Source organism: Phragmites australis, chromosome 20 (assembly GCF_958298935.1).
Source record: "Phragmites australis chromosome 20, lpPhrAust1.1, whole genome shotgun sequence".
NCBI classification, from domain to species: Eukaryota; Viridiplantae; Streptophyta; class Magnoliopsida; order Poales; family Poaceae; genus Phragmites; species Phragmites australis.
Genome location: NC_084940.1, coordinates 17235337 through 17256849, shown reverse-complemented (window position 1 = coordinate 17256849; position 21513 = coordinate 17235337). Strand labels below are relative to the sequence as shown.

The 21513-nt window shown below is 41.1% G+C and overlaps 1 protein-coding gene across 1 annotated transcript; it reads right to left on the bottom strand.

The window, feature by feature from the left end:
- Positions 1-8474: 8474 nt before the first annotated feature.
- LOC133902177 (SEC14 cytosolic factor-like) lies at positions 8475-16470 on the bottom strand. The gene is made up of 11 exons (XM_062343772.1): positions 16186-16470; positions 16044-16072; positions 13938-14021; positions 13783-13836; positions 13390-13467; positions 12977-13030; positions 12591-12650; positions 12421-12516; positions 9707-9808; positions 9498-9578; positions 8475-9155 (listed from the first exon to the last, which is right to left on the bottom strand). The coding sequence occupies exons 1-11, from the start codon at positions 16238-16240 to the stop codon at positions 8841-8843; spliced, it is 1008 nt and encodes a 335-aa protein (XP_062199756.1). The 5' UTR covers positions 16241-16470; the 3' UTR covers positions 8475-8840.
- Positions 16471-21513: the final 5043 nt, after the last annotated feature.

Sequence of the window (21513 nt, the reverse complement as noted above, 5' to 3'; positions counted from 1 at the left end):
TGGAGATGATATAAAATCTAGTTGGGATTTCATTATAAACACACATTTGCAATTGTTGTAGTTGGAGTAACCCTTCAGTGGAAAGAACTCATTTAGTCAGTTGTACCACAATCAACTTAACCAATTAAAGTCATCGAATGACTTACATAATATATATTGTGATTTGTAGTTAGATTCAGAATACGAAGTCCATTAGAGACGTGTATGTTCAAATCTATCCAATTCATTTGATCTGCCAATGATATTGAATATGAGAACATAATTTCCACACATACCATGAGGTATGTACCATCATAATTGATGCTGGGTCTCTGCGTGAACCCTTGTGCTACTAGCCTCGCTATTTCACCACCATATGGAATAAAAATCCATTTTACTTCCGTAGGGAAGATATTGAAGGTGTAGGTATTACTTTTATGAATACCTCTCTTTTTTGAGCAAGTGCAAATCTACCTCAATTGCTTCCTTCTATTTGGTCCAGTCCAAGTGCTTGAGGCACCCTGACATGGCCATGGACTTTGGCCTGGATCCAATTGAAGATCTTCTGCAATTTTTTAAGAGAAATATTTGTCGATAATTTGTAGTCTTTCGTATTGATTGATTCTATGGAATCAATATAGTTCGTAAAAATATTATCCCATTTAACTCTGTGTATTTCCCAAAACAATGGAGTTAGGGTGTTCCCATGACCCAACGCATGAATTTGTGTACACATTTGTGCTGAGCATTTGAATGCTGAACATTCATAGGCATTTGTATAGTGAATATCCATAAGGTGTCTATCAACTTCATGTTGATTTGCATTTACCGTTGTAGAGGAGGGATTCCTCTATTTCCGCGGTAGCTTGCAAGAAGCTTTATCCTTTATGACCGTACTTCTCCCTCTCTTATTTTAATTTGGGAGTTGAGAAATTTTGTTTGGTACCTGCACTCTTTCCGGTACATTCTAATTAGGAATATAGGATTTGGTGACACTTTTGTTGTTAGTAAATGCATCTTGGTAGGTTATTTGCAATATGTTGTAAATACAAGATATTCTGAATAAGGATCAGATATCAAGTACGTGGATATGAGGAGTGAATATGAATGTGTGTGACATTCTCTTATGATTCCTGGCATTCTTTGTGCTATTAATCTCCCCCTAATACATGAAATTATCCTCAAAATGTTATGAGCATACAGGCAATAAATATGTTCCATGTGAGGGAGTCAATGTATTATTTGATTGAAGGATACTTATACCTCATATGGATCCCCAATGCCCTTTGATGTATGATGTATAGTGGTAATATCGGTACATGCAAAACATAACCGATTAGCAGATGGGAAATACTTGACTGAGGCCAATTTTCATGTAATAACTGCAACGGAGGGAGTTGTATGATTGCAGTTGGATGAATTTGGTGTAATGATACAGAGTGTAAAGCTGCATGTCACCAACAAGATATTAGCAAATTATAATTCTACAGTTGGTCATATAAATGAATTGATTCTCTTGATGGGATATTCAACTAGACCATTGTGGATGTGCACATATGGTACTTAATATAGTAGTGCCCAAAACCAAATAATAATTCATGCACGTTAAGGAATGACATTATCCATGTGAATGGATTTGATCTTGCGTCCAGGATAATTTGCTCTTATTTTAATTATGTGAGCAATGACTTGGGCATAATTGTGGTGCCTTATGTATAAGGATACATATGGGACTATTTTAGATGCATCAATCAGCATTGTAGAGTACCAAGATGGTCTATAATATTGCTGAATAGAGCCACATATATGTTCTTGATGGTGTTCAAGAAATTGGGTGGCACATTTTGAATTTTAAGGTAAGAGGACCTTAAAATTAAATTACATGTGACACATGTGGTGCACATAAATCTGAAGATTTTGGGAATACTATGACTAATATAATTGTTAATAATTTTTCTCATCATCTCTGAGGTAGAGTGATCAAGACAATCATGCCAAGTCTTGATTTGATCAATATAGAAAAATTATTTTGTACGTAATATGTGGTACGGGATTTGATGTATGTATAGTACAATCCAGATAGTATTTTGGAAATATTGCCATATCCGTTGATTAAGAGGAGAAATCCCTCTTTGTTGTCCACATGAGTTCCAATATGAAACTATTCTGACAGATATCTCTATAACTTATAAGGTAAGGGTTGAATCGAGATACTATAGAGTATCAAGGATTATGATTTGTGTACCCATAGGAAGAGTAATTATGGCACGACCAGAGCCAACAATCACTACATCGTGTCCAACGATTGTCAAAATATTTCCTTATCTCTTAGTAAGAGCTTGTAAATATTTTGGTTTTCCTAATTATAGAATTTGTGGTGTAACTATCCACAAGGCACATTTCCTCCATCGGATTGACTCCCGTAGAATTCTATATATAGAATTGAAGAATTTGATATGAAATTCTTATCAGATATGTAAAACATATACAGACTTTATCGTAGTATCGAAGTGCTGATACAATATTGTATTACAACATTTCATGCCAAATTGTACTTCCCAAGATTCTTTATTGGAACATAGATAACATTGGATCTAAGGAATTGGGAGACTAGATAAGGTCTCCAAACATATCGTGCGGAGTAAATTTGACAAACATGTTTTCCTTGCTCATGGGATCTTCTGGTTGCAGAAGAGTTTGGTTGTTACTTAGTTCTTGTAGAACTTATTGTGAACAACTAGCCTCCTTGGTGGAGTCAATATGAAGATTGAAGTGTGCTTCAAAATTTTACCCTTGAGCAGGTCGGTTACGTCCCATGGATTGGAAATACAGATCAATTAAATATCTTGGGGTGCGACATCTCTTGGTGGAGTGCTTGTAGCATCCACACTTGCGACAAATATTAGATTTATCAAGTTTGAAAATGCCTTGACCCTGATCCGGTGCATGTGGCTTTTGTTACGTTTGTGTTTACCACTGAAGTTTTTTTTGGATGGTCTCTAAAAGATCCATCGAACATGTTGTTATTTTGGATATTAGCATGTACTTCAGGTAAAAGAGCAGCACTGATTGGACACTGATGATGATTCCTTAGGAGTTCATCATGTTTTTCAAACTGAAGTAATACATGTATTAAATCAGAATAAACACGATATTCACTTGCATGGTATTGTTGTTGTAAGATCCTATTAGCGGGTGTCGGAGGATTAACTCCAGTCGCAGGGATCCCGATAGACCCCTTTTTAGAGATTCGGCCGGGGGGATGATCCTGAATAAGTTCATCGGAGAAATAAATGGGAATGAATGCAACGGCCGGTGGTGGGGGTGTTGACCTAGTGCAAAAAGAAGTAAATGCACCGGAATTTAGACAGGTTCGGGCCGCACGGGGGCGTAATACCCTACTCCTGTATGGATGCTATAACTGTCCTGAGGAAGTCCCTCAAGGATGTTGCTGGTTACAAGAATGTTGGACTATCTAAGAGTTTAGGGCTCCTTGTTCTTCGGCTGGGACTGAGCTCAGCCTTCCTCACAGTGTTCTCTTGCGCGGTATTCTTCGTGTCTGCTCTTGGTCTCTGTTTTGCTATTCTTCGTCTCTTGTCTTTTTTCCTGCCTCTCTCCTTTTTTCTAGTTCTCCGTCTCTTTGCTTCTGTGCCGCCGGCTGCTTTAAGTACTCGCTGGTCGCGACATGCCCCGAACGGAAGGAGGGGGCTCGAGTTCCGAGACGCCATAAATGGAAATGGCGTCATCATTTCCTCTGGGCGAAGTGACCAGGGGTGGACAATGCGTCGCACGCCCGATCACCCATCGCCATAAATGCTCTAGCAACGGGCGCCGTGGAGAGGGCCCACCGGGTAGCCGCAGAGCAACCCGGCGTGCTCGTCCTGTCTTGTTCCCCTGCCACAGCAGTGTGGCAGACCGAACGCCTTGATCCTTACGACATTATCTCGAGACAAGCCGGATGGCACGGGACGGGACCCGTGCAATTAATAACCCCACGCCTCTCTGCCGAAACATGGCAGGGACTGACTCTGAGCGCGGCGGGAGCAGTTGGAGGCGTCAGGCCACGCACGCTCATTAAATGCGGCCTCGGGCCTTTGATTGGTTGACACCTCATCGGTGGGTCCCTCGGGGGTCTTCCTAGGTCGTCGGGGTCCCGAATGCTCGGGGGTACTATTTACATCCCCGAGCACTCTCCCCCGGGAATGCCTTTCCTTGTCCTCAGGGTGCCGAGTGCTCGGGGGTACTGGTCACCTCCCCGAGCACTCTCTCCCGAGCACTCTTGCATGGACCCTCGGGGAACCGAGTGCTCGAGGGCTGCCGCAGGCAGCCCCAAGCACTCTCTCCCGAGCACTCTTGTACGGATCCTCGGGGAACCGAGTGCTCAGAGGCTGCCGCCCGCAGCCCCGAGCACTCTCTTCCGGAACTTAGCTCTTCTGATCGTCGGGGGACTAGGGTGCTCGGAGGTGACCGCACACCTCCCCGAGCACTTTCTTCCTGGTACTTGGATTCCGTGGATCATCGGGGAACTGGGGTACTCGGGGGCCACCGACCGTGGCCCCGAGCACCTTCTCCCGGGACTTGATCTTTTCTCATCCTACAGGAGAGACCTCACAGGATAGCGCCATGTGCGGATGGCTGGCCTGGCCTCGGGATTCGGGGACCCCCGGTTCCTGATATACCGACAGCGGGAAACATAGTAGGTAAAGTTTTATCTAACATTCTGGCATCAGGTTGTTTTTCGCAAAAATGCAATTCTGATCAGATTTTATGAACATCATGATTGTGATTTCCGACTAACTTGGAATCCTAGAGTCAGAGATGTGTCAATTCATGACTTGCATCGAGCAGAATGACTACCTACTGCTGCTCATATCTGATTTTGAGAGTTAGCCATAGAGTGCTCGGCTTTTCTTCTATCAGATACTCAGATTTGAGATCTGGATGGATATGGTTCCTTATTATGTATAAAGCTCTATATTTAACTTGATCTGGTAGTGGTGGATCTCCCTCTTTAGGAGGTGGTAGTGCCTCTACTATTCTGCAGTACGCAAGATTGATCTTGACGTACATTGCCTATGTTGGATAATTGTGACCATTGAGTGCGAGTTCATTGAACTCTATGCCGGTCATTGTATCGTATATAGATTTTGAACCATAGATTTGATTAATTTACTGTAGGTAAATTAAAAATCATCATGCTAGTGTTGTAATAATGATGTAAAATTTTATAAAGTTAAGTTGAGACTTGAATTACATAGTGTAGACCTCAAATTTTATAGCTAACATGTTGAAGATAATCACCAAATGTAGTATAGATCTCACAGTAGTAGGAGGCATAATCTGGTATTTGTCAGTAGATGCCTATGGTCCTGTTACCTTGTGTTATGCTAAGTATTAAATGAAGGTAATCACATAGAAGATAATCACCAAAGTGGTGTAGACCTCAAATGTATGATTTAACCCTTTGATGGTAGTAACCAAAAATGGTGTAGACCGTACAACAATGGTTTAACACTTTGACGGTAGTAAAAAAAAATGGTGTAGACCGTACAGTAATGGCATGAGTAATTCGCTATTATGAACATAATCTGCAAATATTGTAGTAGATTTCATAACATCTATGACCTTGTGTTATACCGATGTTAGTTGGGATAGTCACACAAAATTTTGCATCTTAATTCTGCTTGAATTAAGCACTATCGGGCATAAAAGCACTTTAGGCTTAATTAAGGTGAATTAATATATATGGTCGTAAATATAAATGCATGTTATAGGGATTGTATGAGGCAAACACATTGAACATTGCATAACATTTTAGAAAAAAAACAGTCTTTAGAATACATATTTACATGATGTAAATATAATATAGTGCAATACATTTAAAACCATAGGGTTTAAATATAAAACGATAATTCACTATATATTTTATAACGCAATTAAACAAAAACTCAAGGTGTTTTCTATAAAAATGCCATTAGCCTCAGTGAGCTAGTCGAATGGGCCAAAGAAACTTGTGCTGGGGCCCATATGGCCTTTGGGCCCATTCGGCTAGGGGATTTGCCAACACACCCCTAGCCACTGTTGGAATTGGGCAGAGCAGCCGCGGCAGCCGGTGAGGTTGGCTTGTCCAGATGGACGGGCGCCGCCACGATGCAGAGCGCTGCTGCCAGGTTGCTGCCGCGGGAGGAGGTGAGAGCACGGGCGAGGTTTAGCCGGCTGACCGTCGTGCGCCACTGGAGGGTAGGCCACCGCCGGATGGGAAGGTTTGGCCGGAGGGCGGTAGCCAGTCGTCCATGAAGTGCGTAGACGCCGAGCATCGCCGGAGGGAGGCGCCAATGTTGGTTGAGGCCGGCTCGGGCGTGAGCAAGCCACCATCAGGAGGCAAGCCAAAGCCGCCTCTAAGCAAGTTGTACCGGTGTCGGACGAGCTGAGGCCGCCGTCGGGCAGGTTAGGCTGCCATGGGCCGTCGTCGACTTGGATGTGGCAGCCACCGGGAAGTCGTGCTAGAGCCATTGCACCGTGTAGTCAAGGCTGTGTTGCCTTTTGCCGGTGGGGTCGCCAGTCTAGAGGGTGCTCCATCCTCACTCTCTCTCGCGCACACACGAAGAAGCCTGAAGGGCCCTTGCCCCATGCATGCGCGGACATGGGCGTGCTTCGGCGCCATCAGAGGGTATACCCATGGCCGTTGCCGCTGCTTCCCAGCTAGCCTGAAGGGCCACCACTGGTATTTCGAGCTATGTGTGACGTCATCTGCTGATCTAGGGCTGTGCACCCTCAAGGGGCGCCGCCTGGGTTGCCGCCGCCTTGAAGTCGAGCATCAGAGAGAGGTAAGATGGATCATGGATGCCATCAACTTACATTTGCTCACGTTGTTGCAGTCGTTTGATTTGTTCATCCGCCGAATCAGTGCGTCATCAGTCGGTGTAGTGAAGGACGGCGACACTGTTGCAGAGGGATGCCACCACGGAGTCAGTGGTGCCGGAAATGGAGAGAGCCACCATTGTTGCAGCGGTAATCCTTCTCTTGTTGTATCCAGCGCCTCCGGTGAAGAAGGATGAGTCGCTGTTCTCTATGCAGAGGCCTTGGTGCCTTAGGTGTTGTTCGATCGCTGTGTGTTTTGGCTTGTTGCCAAGTGGAATCTGGCTTCTCTTTGTGTTATGGGCGCCGCCTTCGTGCGGTTTGCCGATCTGCTGTTATGCTCAGATTCGTCGTGTGCTTCATGGCCATGAAGACGAAGGCGCGTGTCAACGAGTCACCCATGGTGTTCATCCTTCTCTGTAGAGGCCGCCGTGCCTATGTTCATGGCCGATCTGTTCTCAGCCGACATCCATCGTTGGTCGATTAGCGTTGAAGTAGAACTAACGTAGCTGATAACGTATTATAAGTAATTGTAGATAGATAGAAAGTTTAGTAGAGTAAAATTCTTGTATTTATTGATCATGGTGTTTACATATTTATACCTGATGAAAAGATATAGTGAGAGGATATACTTATTGAAAAGATATCTCTTTTTAATAGATACAACTCTTAATAATTGATCATATAATTATATTAAAAGTATTTATTCATAACAAAATCTTCTTTGATCCCGTCGTACATCGTCACCTGGTTCCCACGCGCTGCCCACGTCGAAATCCTTAGAGCCACGCAGCTGCTGTTGCTGCCTGCTCTCGCTGCTGCTAACCACCATTGCCTACTGCATGCGCCAGCACGCAAGACAAAAAACTTCGATGCCAACACGTACTGCACCGCTGACTGAAACAAACTTCATCATTGTGCTGCAGATCATTCCCATGATTAAACTAATCATCATTGCCCTGCTGATTATTTTTCTAACAACCAAATTGACCAAAGCAACTACTGATTCGGTCTCTTTTTCTTTCTTCTTTTGCTAATCACATCATTTGCTTAACTGGTCACCAAACATGATCAACTAATCAGCCGAATTAATACTAATCCACTCTATTTCATTCGGCTAGTTATTAATTGACAATCAAACTGTACTAATATTTGCACCATTGGCAATCCAATCATTCACAGTGCCAAGCACCTGCACTTGTCCAATCTCCTTTCTCCTGCCGTTGCTGAGTGCAAAAGATCAAACAGTATACCAGCTTGCACTTCCACGGCCGTTGCACCCAATGATTCATCGAATCATCATTGCATTATCTGATAGTTAGATGCTAATTCCCATGCGAACTCTTCTCTCTCTTCCTTCTGCTAATCGATGTTTGATTCAACTAACAGCCAACTTAATTTTTCATCGAACTAATATTTCCTCAATTCGGCTAATGATTCAAATAATAGCCGAAATAAGCTATCTAACATGTGATTAAGGCTAATCAATCCATTACTTCGGCTAATTCATTATTGTGTCAAATGTTGCCATCACAACGATTTTATGAGGAAAGTTCAGATAGTTTTAAGGCAGTAAGCACTGAACATTGGCAGGTGGATTTTCACTGCATTGTAGCAAGTATGAGCATCTAGAGAACTAGCAGGCAGTACAAAAGTCTCCTTATATGCACCACTCCGTCGAGTTGGCAGGTATATATACATAAATGGATACATTGGGAGAACTCCAACTGGCTTTCATGATTGGAAACATCACATTTCCATGCCATAAGCATGAAAATACAACGATAGTCGCTAGGTTAATTAGAAATGACAGCAATCTTGGGTAAGACAGACTCGGTTATTAGAATCGTGTTCAATACTACGCTCTCTACTCCTAGTCAAGCTTGCAGCCAGTGATTGCAAGCAAGAGGTACTACTACCCCTGCATAGGTTCTTGGGGCTCAGATAAGCCGATTATCTCTGTGGCTTGCTGTCTCGAGCGCACGCTCTGAACCGCCGCACCCTCATGGACCTTCGATCTTGATTCGGTTGAACGAGTGTGAGAGCCCGTTGCCTCCCCTCAAATTGTGGAACTCCAATTCGATCGTCTCCGCGATCTTGACTGGCTCAAGTTCAGGTGTGGGCACATCCACATGGAACGAGCCTTGCTTTACAGGGCCAACAAAGCCCTGGTTCAGAGATTGCTGCTTCACGTAGTTGTACAGCTGCTGGTGGAAAGGATGATTATAGGAGTAGCAATCAACTCTGTCGAACGAGTCGTTGGATGAACCTGATCCTTCTCTCTTGCAAAAGTGTGGAAGTGACTCATAGTCCATAACCTGCGAGTGACAGCAGCATACAAATTTTTAGTCGAAAACACAAATACATTTGGACACATCAGCTGATAGCTGTGAAATGTTGCGGCCAATACAACAGATTCTTTGTTAAGCAACAGGAGCTTTCATAGTTCCAAAATGAGCAGCAAAGATGCACCTATAATCTCCAGAGCAGAATGTTTGAATACACAACTTTAGCTCGGATGCTTTTACATAATCAATTCAAGGAGAACTTCAGGCTAAAGCTCAAAACATTCAAGATAGGGAACCTATGAGGCTGTACGTTCATACCAGAAAAGAGATTACACTTCCAAACTTTAGGGAAATGTAAAGTAAGAATTTTACCTTCAATAACTCATCCCTTCCGGAGCCATACAAGACTTGGATCTTCTTTTTAGTTCTTTCTTGTAAAAGTGGCTTCACAACCTGGCCATTAGTGAACAGAAACTTCAAGTTATTTACTTGAAAAAGAAATGGTTGTGTCAAACTGAAAGGATCAAGCCAAACCAGAATAAAAAGCAAGGCAACTTGTGAAATCAAATAGGTGCACTGACCTTCCAACATGCCGAAAAAACATATGGAGCATTCACAATGTAATACGTTTCGGTTTTCTCAGGATAATTAAGGTCATCAACAGTTGTAATCATGGTCAACATCTGCATTATGGGGAAAATATTGATAAGTATTACTGCAACATTTCCTCCTGTAAGCAATACAACCACATGATCGGCAAATAACTAACATGCAAACAAAAGCAGAAATGGTGACTTGATAAATAAAAATATTATTTATGTAAATTTAAAGAATCTACAGTGGTGCAGTCTGAATAAAGTAATAATAGTAAGAAAATGTTCAAGCAGTGTCAACTGGGAACCTACAAGGACTAAATTACACTCCATATCTTTTGATCTGGGAACCTACAAGGACTGAATTACACTTTATATCTTTTGATTCTTATCAAGCATCATCCTAGGCAAAAGAAGCATGAAAACTGCATATTAAACTGCTCAACAGTATTTGTGAATCATTTCTGCAACGTTCATTTTACAGCCTTCAGTCATTCCTCGAGGTATGGAGACATAAAAACATGCACTATGCATACTATGAAAATTTTAGCAAGCCCTTGCCCGATTAGCAATGCAAATATTCTCTAGACAATATGGTTATATTGGTTACTCAAGCTTGTCCAACCAATGCAACTATTTGGACATGCTGAATATAGATGTTGGAAACTCTAATATTATTTCCTGTAATATATATGTCCATCCATTTTATAGTTTCAAATCTGATGTCTCAGAAAGTATCCCCATGCATGTAACTTGACTCAAAGGAAAGGAGAAATTACAAACGAAAGAAATAATAGCTCCAAAAAAATTCTAGGAAACATCTCCAAGCATTTCAGAAAAGAGGAAAATATCAACAACAAAAAAAAAATCTTGTGACATTTCAGGTCTAAAATGTTCAAAACGAATTTAGGCATAAATGCAAGTTTAAACTGTGAATGTTTCAAAAGCAATGATGCATATATATACAAGTAATCCAGTTCTTATGTGACCTCAAAGAAAAGACACATCAATACAAAATAAATGAAAACGAATACATTCTATTTTATTTGTTTCAAATGGCATATTTTCCATCTACGCTACTACTGACCACTACTGTGTGCTGTAATTTGTACTCATTGTTAACAAATTTGTGCTCTGTACAACGCACAGAATTCATGTTATCAAATGCCAACAAAGTAATTCTTTGCCCACAATAGGTAGATGGTTGGTAGATGCATGAAACTAAATACATAAATTATTTTAGATGTTAATCCTGAGTTCAAGACCTACCATACTCTTTTATGGTTGAACTGAAACTTTCATGGCTATGGTTACGCAATGAGCTAAACATGAATTTTGCTTCTGCAGTCGTACCCAGGCACCCAGCCCGTAGACACGTTATTGGGTGAGTGTTCACTCAATGATAAAAAAAAGTTAAGATAGCAAAAGTAAATAATAGCTACGAAGGAACAAATCTATACTAAATATTCATTATTTTACTCTTCTTGTATTACTATCAATCATATGTGCTCGTTATTGCAATACAGTTAGTCATTTAGTCACACTTCACGCACTTACCCAAATTTATGTCACCATCCTAACTGTAGATGGAAAAATAATAAGATTAAGAATGCATGAGGACTTTCCTGCTCTATGTTAGCATGGAAAGAAGGTCCTGAAGCATTTTGGGTTCCTAATCACCACTGCCAAATATCGTTGATCTGTTTAATGAAAGCAGTGATAAAATCACTGCAATCAATTATCAACTTGCAGCACCTTCATTTCAATATGCAATGAATAACTATATCTACTTGACACCAACATTGTTTGATCAAAAATCACCGTCACCATACCCCCAAAAAAATAACTAGGGATGCAAGTGGGTCATGTTGGGTCAGCCTATTGATCTGTTCTAGTTTTTCTTTTTTTATTTACCCACCATGTGTACAAATAAGCTATCAATTAATTGTGAAATGAACCATCAATCAAGTGCAGTGGGTCTTGGGTTGGCCAAGTTGCATCCCTACAGACAACCTCAGGAAACTTCTGGCCAGCTGAGACTTGAGAGCTCCACCAGGCAAATTAACAGACAAATTCAGGGTTCAAGAGTCAGGACAAGACCGTGATGAGCACAAAGTCAAGAAGCAATAAAGGAGAAACAGACAAGGGAAGAAAATAGAGGAAAACTACGAAAGATTAATTGTGCCCACAGATCATTTGATGTTAACATTTATTCAGTCGTATCTGGAGTACTGCACAATTAATAATATGGGCAGTACTTTGTAACATTACCTTAGTGAAGACTTGTACTATTACCTCCAACTCAGAACCAACAAGACAGAACTATTGACAACCAGTTATCCTACCAGTGATGCAGTTTCACAGCACTAACAAGGGGCAGTATTGGTTCGTGACCAAGATTCAGTTTGATCCTAACAAATTCAAGAGAGCTATTTTGTTGCATCAAACATCCCACTAAAATTTATCCTCAGTTATCCTGCAGCTCTGTCAACCAGTGAACTCAATTCTAGATGCGTTCTTAATTTCTTCCCCTGTAAATTATATTATGCTAGTCAGTTTCTTATTATGCCATGTAGCTGCAAACCATAATTGTCACCAAACAATAGTGTTCACGTTTTATAAACTACAACAATCTGAGATATGACAACAATTCTCATCAGATCACCACAGAGCTACCAAAAAAGACAAGATTTTGAGCTCACCTTTATTTGGCTCAACGCAGACAGCTTCAAGCCAGTCATATCCATAACCTTCAAGCAGGTATTAATCTGTCTCCCGAACTTCTTCGATGCAGCCGGCTAATGAAGAACACAAAATATATTTGTTCTCTTTCAAAATTTAGTACTATTAATCATCAATAAAAAGCACATACCAGGACAACACGATCTCGATATTCATTCATTTGTATGTGTGACTGAACATAGTAGTTCACCTAAGATAAAATGAATGAGATAATTTAGGGAAAGCATCTTATTTTAAAGAAAATACTGTGCTGTTGCCTGTAAAAATATGTTTATAGGTGGCTAACTATTGATCCTACAACTGAAGCCAAAGTCATTCGTATATCGTTCAGCTTATCATTTATCTTCATAGTAGATTGCTATTCAAATTAAGGGTGTTGTTTGTTCACATCCATGCTGTGCCACGTGAAATTAAGATTTAGAAATCTAATGCAGAACTACTACTAAATCCCTTGTCACTATTTAAAATTAAATCGATAGCTTTAGAATTTTGTTTTCAAAGACAGTTAGCACTTACCGATGCCTTGTCAAAGGTACTGAGACCAACACCAAATGCATAAACAGGTTGTCCCTACAAAAAGGAGAGGAGCACGAATTAAAGCACATAATAAAATCCTTTCTCAATACAGAGAAAGCAAACTGCTCAAAAAGGAGAGGAGCACGAATTAAAGCACATAATAAAATCCTTTCTCAATACAGAGAAATCCTTATGCTCAAGTTGGGATATTTTGCTAAAGCATGGGTGATGTTGGCAAATCCTTCGTACCAGTAGTAAATGTAATTAGATATAAAATACAATTCATAACCAGCAAATATTAGGCAAACATTTTATGACTTGAGTAGAAGATTCCAATGGATGGAGCAAAATGAATTGGTAAAAAGGTACCATCAAAAATACTAAAATGAGAAAGATGAGTCTGATCATTGTACCTGCTTGGAGTATCCCGTCAATCCAACAAGTAGCGTGTCCCGAATAGCTCTATACAAATCAAGTGGAACTATGGGTTTCTGCATTAAAAGAAAATGGTAGATGCTGGTTAGATGAATACCTTAAACTAAATCATAAAATTAAATAGAGTTTCACGTACAGGTCTGTATCAGTATTCAGTGCATGGTACAAATGAAGCAATATTTCAAAAGTTATTGATGCTACAATGTAAGTAATATGCAGACAAAAGATATTGCTATTTCTCTTTAAATTCATTTTTCTATGTTCTGCAGTCTAATTGAAACAGATTTGAAGTCATTAGTTGGCAGTCATGTCTACCTTTCTGCATTCTTCAAAAGAAAAATAAGACTTTGTACAATATAGAAGGTACTTACAGCTAGCATGCTGTCAATCTCATTCTGTATCCTCCAATTTAAGCAATCCATTAGCTGCACAAAACAATTGAACATTTCATCAGTTCTTCCCAAGAGATAAATATATACTTCTGAACCTGAATGTAGAAGTTGCGTAAGAAGCCCTAGTGCTTTACCATTTTATGAGCTTTGGGAACACTCCATTCTCTGGCCTTTAGGAAACGCACCAAAGTCCCCCTCGGGTATCCTTGATGCACATTCTGTCAGCATATCACTATCTAATCACTTTCTGCCACTAGAATTTCTATTTTAACGTCTACTATCAATGAAAAATTATTGACTAATGACAAAACATCAATAGTAAAAAGGGAAATTAAGAAATGCAATTGATGTGGAGAAAAATACAGAAGAAAAAAGCCAAATGTAGACAGAAGCCAACAGAACGCATCTAGCATCACAACAAGGGGGAAAGTAAATATTATTCCCTAGTGGACATATATTGTGATGTCAGCATGTTGACAGAAAAAGAAAAGAAAAATGATGTTTCTTAGTGGACATATTGTGATTACAGCACGGTTGCGCAACCCAACATATTGCCCTGAGATCATCCATGGGCCTTATCATACTTATCCCCAACCATATTCCCTTCATTTCGTTCCCTTCCCCGTTCCTATTTCCTTTATTTTCTCTCATCTCCAACAGCTTCCTTTCGAGGGGAATCGTGAAGGGAAAGGAGAGAGAATCCCGTTGTGAAGGAAATGACCTTGGGAGTCCCGTCGTGAAGGGAACCGTGAAGGGAAACCGTTGGAGCGCCGAAGGGAACGAAAATCCCTTCACGACAGGATTTTCATCCCTAAAGGAAATCCGTTGGGCTCAGCCTTATCATGAGTCATGACACGGACTCCAAGACCAAATAAAAGTCGAAGTCTGCAATTGAAACATCTCCACCAGGAACAGTCCAGGCCACAGATATTCAGGAACATATCAATGTCCAGGTCCACCCTCATCAGCACATGTCCCAACCGAACTGCGACTTCTTCGGCCATTAATTAACGCTAGTTGAGATCCACATGGTGTCTGGATCACACAACTACAAGCTTGGACAAAGTCCTCCCGTGGAGTAAATGACTCATTCAGCATCCATCTAACAATATAATCTTTACGTACTTGACCTCCCAAAGTCTTAGCATCTCGAAGCGTTGGCGCAGAACAATCAGCAAATGCTTTAGAAACTAGAGAACCTCCTAGCCGGCAGACATGACTGAATTTAGTTACCAGTCAAATAAGAAGAGGAGGAACATTTGGGCAGCTCCAGATGGCGAACTAGGAACAGTAAACGTCACCGACACCACAACTGCCCGAAAACTGCAATTAGGAACGAACCCAAGTACTACTTCCACACATCTCGTAAGATCTCCAAACAAATATATCTCTGGGTAACCAAAGAAAAAAATCCTAACCGACGCAGTGTATTTCAATAGTGCAAATTTCACCAAAATTTAAGCTTTACGACAACAAAAAGGTGGTTCTGAAAGCTCCAAACTGATCACTCCTAAAATACTTCAACCACAAGATATCCAAGCTTTATGAAAACCAACAAAAAACAAGATGCCCTTGATAGAAAGAGCCAAGTTGAGCACTCAAAATCACTTCAACCACTATGAATGACAAAAGAAAGACCAAAATCCCATCTTCACCAAAAAAATCGAAACAATGAACACTGATGAAAGCACAACTGAACTCAAATCAGGGAAAAGGCTTCTATCTAAAATCACGAAGTAAGCTGTTTAAGATCCAAATGTTAGCTGCTCCTGTGTGGTTAGAGAACAATTTTGTATGCAGCAGAAGAAGAAGACAAAGTACTGGAAGCAGCAAATGAGAAGAAGAAAAACATGCCAATATTCGAATTTCATAAAAATTCGAACAAAAACTAAACCACAATTGAGCTCTGGATACAAGAAATTTCAAAAGATCTAAACTTTACGCAGCTAACAGGTCAATACGCTAACTCTCAATTCTTCAGCAAAAATGTACTGCCTCGCAAAGAAAAGAACTAAACACGAATGGAGCAAAAAATTGAGCTCTGCAACTCCAGAATCCACCAAAATGACAGCTAATAAACAACAGGAGAGCAATAACCAAGCAAAACTCAGGTTCAACACATACACAAGCAGCACAAACAACACAGAGCCAGAGGATTTTGTTCGCAGAACAGCAAGCCCCAAACCAAACAGCAAGAAAGCAGAGATCTAGCAGGAACATCAAGTAGAGCGGATCGGCACCTGGAATGTGGTCTTGAGCGGCTCCTCCACTGCAAGAAAAAAAAAGAACCGCGCAGCTCAGGTAACCAAGAATCGCAGAGAAAAGAAAGCTCCTTTTTCTTTTTCTTTGGGGAGAAAGGAACGGCAAGAACAGAGAACTCACGCTGCTCCATTAGCGCGGAGAACTGCTTGATAGCCTCCTCAGAGGGGGCCGCCATTGCCGGCAACGGTGGACTTGGCGGGGAGAAAGTTGGGTCTCTTCTGCCTTTTCAGTTCGCTCCCCTTTCTCTCTCTGTTCTTGGTCTGTTCTTGTGCGCTCCCGCACCGCACCGCACCACAACAAATCGTGTGTATGTGTGCGCCCGAGCCTCTGTGTGGTGTGTGGGGGAGGGGTGCTCCGGTGGTGCACCAGTAATCCTAAAGGTTGGAAGTTAGGACTTGAGACAGGGAGGATCGTGTCCTTTAAAAGGGACAGACGGACAGGCAGGGGTGGGCCCAAGTGAGGTGAGTGATGAGCCTATATCTCTTTGATACATCAATATCATCAATAATTTTTAAATTATATAAGATTTAATTATAAAAGTACGTACATAATAATTAAACATAAGTGAATTTGTTTCTTACTGTTTGTATTTTGTTAAATGGATTACCACTAAATTCTTGTGCTGTTTTATTATATAGGAACCTGGAAGAAGCACCACAACCTTACTTGAATATCATTTCTTAAAGGCCAAGTCTACTCGGACTTAAGGTTGAACTCTAATCGTAGTCGTGATCGTGGTCGTAATTGTGGTCGAAGTCGTGGTCGTGGTCGAAGTTGAAGTCAAGGACAGCACGTCACTAAAATAGGCATAACTCTCTCATACAAAATTCATTTTAGGCAATCTTGAATATTCTGAAAATCTTACGATGAGTTATTTCCAATGAATATGAGCTCGACCAGATATTCCTTATAATTTATTCAGAGTTAAAGGAATAAGGTGCTACTTCACCGTTTTGAACCTTGCCGGGTTTTGTAATCGTGTTGAAGTCGAAGTCCATGTTGTGTACGTCTCTCTCCACGATTGCACAACCCTAGGTCGAACTCCTCACGCCCCTTATATATACACAGCAGCCGTCGTAGTTTAGGCTTGAGTTTAGCTTAGATTATTCTGTTTAATATAGTTTCGCCGTTTATCAGTTTGTTGAACCCCAAACTCGAGTGCTTCATTGGTAATTAGCAATATTCAGATTGCATCTACCTGTTCTTGCTTGCGTTCTCGATTCACTTGCAGAAAAAGCTTTTTTGGCAAGGTCAATCGCGTCTTGGCACGGCTGATAACCACGGAGTAGTGGTGTAGTGGTTGCGAGGGTTCTTGATCTGTTATGATCAGAGCCTTTGAATCATCAATATCGAAACTCCACTAATCGACTTATCATGTTATCTTCAAAAGATCGAGAAAACGCGTATCATGAGGCATAGGTGTAAAGATGTATATTTAATTTTTTTATAAAAATATGTATATTTAGTCTCATAGTGGTAAATGAAGAGTTTACGATGACTTAGCTGGGATCATCGAGCCATAAGGAGAAGCGCGTGACCGGTATAAGGTCCGGAGAATCAAGCACCGAATATGAAGCGGATGTAGTGGGCAAGTTCATCGTAGTGATGGAAGAAGTTGAGGAGGGGTGGCTTCTAGTGGTGGGCGCGGAAGTTGCAGAGGAAATTGGGCTTGGAGACGATGCACCGCCATTGCTTACAGACATAGGAGACATTCGAAAGGAAGGACGATTGTGGCGGGAGGCGGAGCAGGATCTCATGTGAGGAGGTCCTCGTTGTCCAGCGGGGTCTCCGGCATCGTCAAACTAGGGAGGCAGCAGCGGTGACACCGAGTTGTCTCGTCGTCTTCGCCGCTATCTACGCGTGCGTGTGAGCTGCACCACTATCGTATTTGCGTCATGGGAGCCGCGCTACCGAAGGCTGCTGAGGCAAACACCACCAGATCTGAGCTACCAAGGCTTATGAGTTGGGAGGCTAAAGGAACAGGGCAGGAAGGATTTTTTTTTTTCTTTTCCCTTTTGCTTTTTAGGGCTTTGTAACTCTGGGAAAGACTAGTTGAAGAAGCTGGTCTGATCTTAACAAGCTGGTATCAGGTTAGTAATCTGTTTTTAATCTTGCAAAAGATGTTAACTTTTTGTGTAGTATAGATTATTTTCGTGGTACGTAAACGGATGTCGTTTCCGTGATCGCATAGACCCAATCCGGTCTAGCGCAGTCCCATTTCCAAAGTAGAGCGAAAAAACATAGGAATATGATAGGAATTCAAATCGAAATATATTGGTTTTGTTTGGTACAGTTTTAGATCTAAATTTTTTTAGCTGGTCAAATTTAGCTTTAAAAAATCTTGAATCTAGAGTTATGAGTGTATCAAGGGTATTTAGTTTAGTCATTTAATTTTTATTTTAAACTAAAAACAAAAAATTAAAATATTTTATTTTATCATACAAACTCTAGGTTTAGTATGAATCTCAAAATTGAAGCTGTATGAACCATAGAAAAATATCACGTCAATTTTACGCTGCCAAGCCAGAAAATAAATAAGGTTGAAGGGAATGTCTAGATTCCTACACAATTCCTCCAAAACTAAAGTAGAAAATTTGCCCTGTGAAATTTATTTGCCCATTGATGTGCTCCCATCGAATGAAGAGAGTTCAATCCTATGGAATCGAGAACCCTATGATATTCTAAAAAATCCTATGTTCTGAGTTCTGACGTACAAAGAAACAATGTGTAGCACCTCGGATGTCTACAAACCCGGGTGGTACCCTCTTCTCATCTAAATTCCTAGTAAGTTTAGATATTATCAGATATTTTAACAGAGTTTTCTCTATATCTGCAGCTTTCTTGACATGCAAAAACACATATTCTCCACAGGCACAATATTCAGAAGCAGGTAGTATGCGTCACAACTAAAAACTAATTAACCTGATACAACTCATGAACTCAATATAGATGACTAACTCAAACTCAAATTGTTTAACTGACCAAACTAGCAACTACAGTTCTATTGCATTATTGAGAAATCAAAGCATGTATATAAATGTGTCGAAACATGGTACTCGTCCCTTCCATGCATAAAATGATCATTTGGTACCTACAAACCAAATAAAACATAAGTATAAGTAAAGATACCTAGTAAGTATAATATAAAATTGAAAGAAGATATAAAACAGCAGGAATAGAAATATGGCAATTGTAGCTATCTCTTGTCTGACTTTCTCATTGTTTGAACAAAGATAAAAATAGAAACAGTGATCAAAGCATACATACTTCTTCTCCCACCTCAAGAACATCTAAAGCCCCTCAATCATACTCCACCCCCAACACCTAGTGTCTTGCCAATGTCACAAACCATGCCAATAGGGCTGACCAGCTACCGGTTCTCTCTCTGCGTGTCACCTCCTATTCATCGCTTTGGACACATTACTATAGAAAAAGGTCATCCTTGTCCCCCCCCCCCCATTTTACTGTGGTTCCGTAATAACTAGCAGTGATAAGGTACCACTACTGGTTCTTAAGTCTAACTCAGATCAAACATTGAGTTGTTAAGAACTAGCAGTGATAGCTACTATTACTACCTGTTCTAACTACAACTAGCAGTTATACTTCACTGTTGGTTTGGAATACGAACCAGCAATGATAGGAATTATCACCGCCAGTTTATAAGCTCACCGACATATCAATAATTTGAGTCATTATGAACCAGCAATGATAATCTTTATCAATATCGGTTCGTATTCCGATCTGACAGTGAAGTATCACTACCCGTTAGTACTCCAAACTAGCAATGAATACAAACCGACAGTGATAATTATTTTATAAATATAGAACCCCACCCCATCATGCTCCTCATCTCACTTCACTCTCGAGAAATCAATCCTGATGAGCAATGATGGTCGAAATGGTATGATAGTCATCGTCGCCACTTCTACCGTCTTTACCCTTCTGATCCATCTTCCCCGTCTCCCCATCTCCTGAACCGTTTTCAACATCATAGCCACACCGACTATGGTTGTGCCAGCCCGTCGCCCCGTGTCCCCATCTCCCGAGTCGTCGTTGACCTCACGGCCTCGTTAACCGTGACCACGCCGCCCCGTCTCCTCGTCTTTCAAGCCTATCGCTGATATCATGGCCATGTCGTCGTGCCGATCGCGGCTGCCCTGTCTACCCATGTCCCCATCTCCTGAGCTATCACCGACCTCACGATCGTGTCGCCCCATCTCCCCATCGCCTCATCTCCTGAGCCCATCTCCCAAGCCCATCTCCATGTCTCACGAGCCATCGCCCCATCTCTTGAGCCTGTCACCCCATCTTCCAAGCTCATTGCCCTATCTCCCCATCTCCCAAGCCCATCACATTATCTCCCTATCTCCCAAGCCCGCCGCCCCGTCTCCCATCTCCCCGTCACCACATTTCCCCATATTCAAGATTGTGGCAATAATATGATCTAAATGACCAGCAAAAAATACATTCGCTTTAAGATGATTATGTTTTCGCCATTCATTTAAATTTAATATTGTCATTGCAGTTTCAAGATGATTATCTTTTCAAATTAGGATCAAACTTGAGTATGAAGATCAATGTGTCATATAGTGCAAAACCGTCTATTAGGAGCTAGGAGCTCTGAGCAGTTTTACACCATAGGGCACAATAATCTTAATGATCATTTTCTACCACAAAATTAGATTTAGAGTAATCTACTAGTAATATTTCACCATTCATTTAGATTTAAAATTCTCTACCATGAATGTTTCAACATGGGGTCTCTGTCTTTTTCTCAAGTATGTTATGGATAGATTATCACTGTCAGTTCAAAGCATAAACCAGCAGTGATAGTTGGGTTATCACTACCGGTTCATGCTTTGAACCGACAGTGATAGTTGGGTTATCACCATCGGTTCAAATTTGAACTAGTAGTGACACTTATTATCACTGCCGGTTTCTAAAACTAGCAGTGATGCCAGTTTGGTTAGCAGTGATAATATATTCTGTAGTAGTGACATCTTCCCCATCAGTGATGTCTCAGCGCCATCAAATTTGCCACAATTCTTGCACTTTTCCACAAAAATCTCATGATTCTACTACTTTTTGAGACGCCTCTAAACTGGGTACAGCTGTAGTATCTAAATATGTACACACACCAACCTCCCACAGGCAAGCACACAATCACACCCATATACATATCTAGACCTACACACTACAGACGGTTTAGAAAATTGTGTCCCTAGCGAGATCAATAGAACCATCTAGAATTCTGCAGACGACGAGCACATGTACTCCTATTATGGCTCCACGTGTGAGAGAACAAAATTTAATGTAGGATGAGCCCAGTGAGACCAGGGTTAACCTTATCGACCGGAGCTCGGTTACCGAGCTCCGGCAGTAACCGAAAATTCACGGTTACCACGGTAACCGGTCAAAAATTCAAAAAAATTTGGACAAAATTCATTT

Excerpts from the sequence above, each read along its gene's own strand:
- LOC133902177 (XM_062343772.1), bottom strand. The coding sequence starts at position 16,240 with ATGGCGGCCCCCTCTGAGGAGGCTATCAAGCAGTTCTCCGCGCTAATG. Across the intron at positions 13,031-13,389 it reads TGACGGGATACTCCAAGCAG|GGACAACCTGTTTATGCATT; the intron begins GTACAATGATCA and ends TCCTTTTTGTAG. Across the intron at positions 9,809-12,420 it reads CTGCGTTGAGCCAAATAAAG|ATGTTGACCATGATTACAAC; the intron begins GTGAGCTCAAAA and ends CCCATAATGCAG.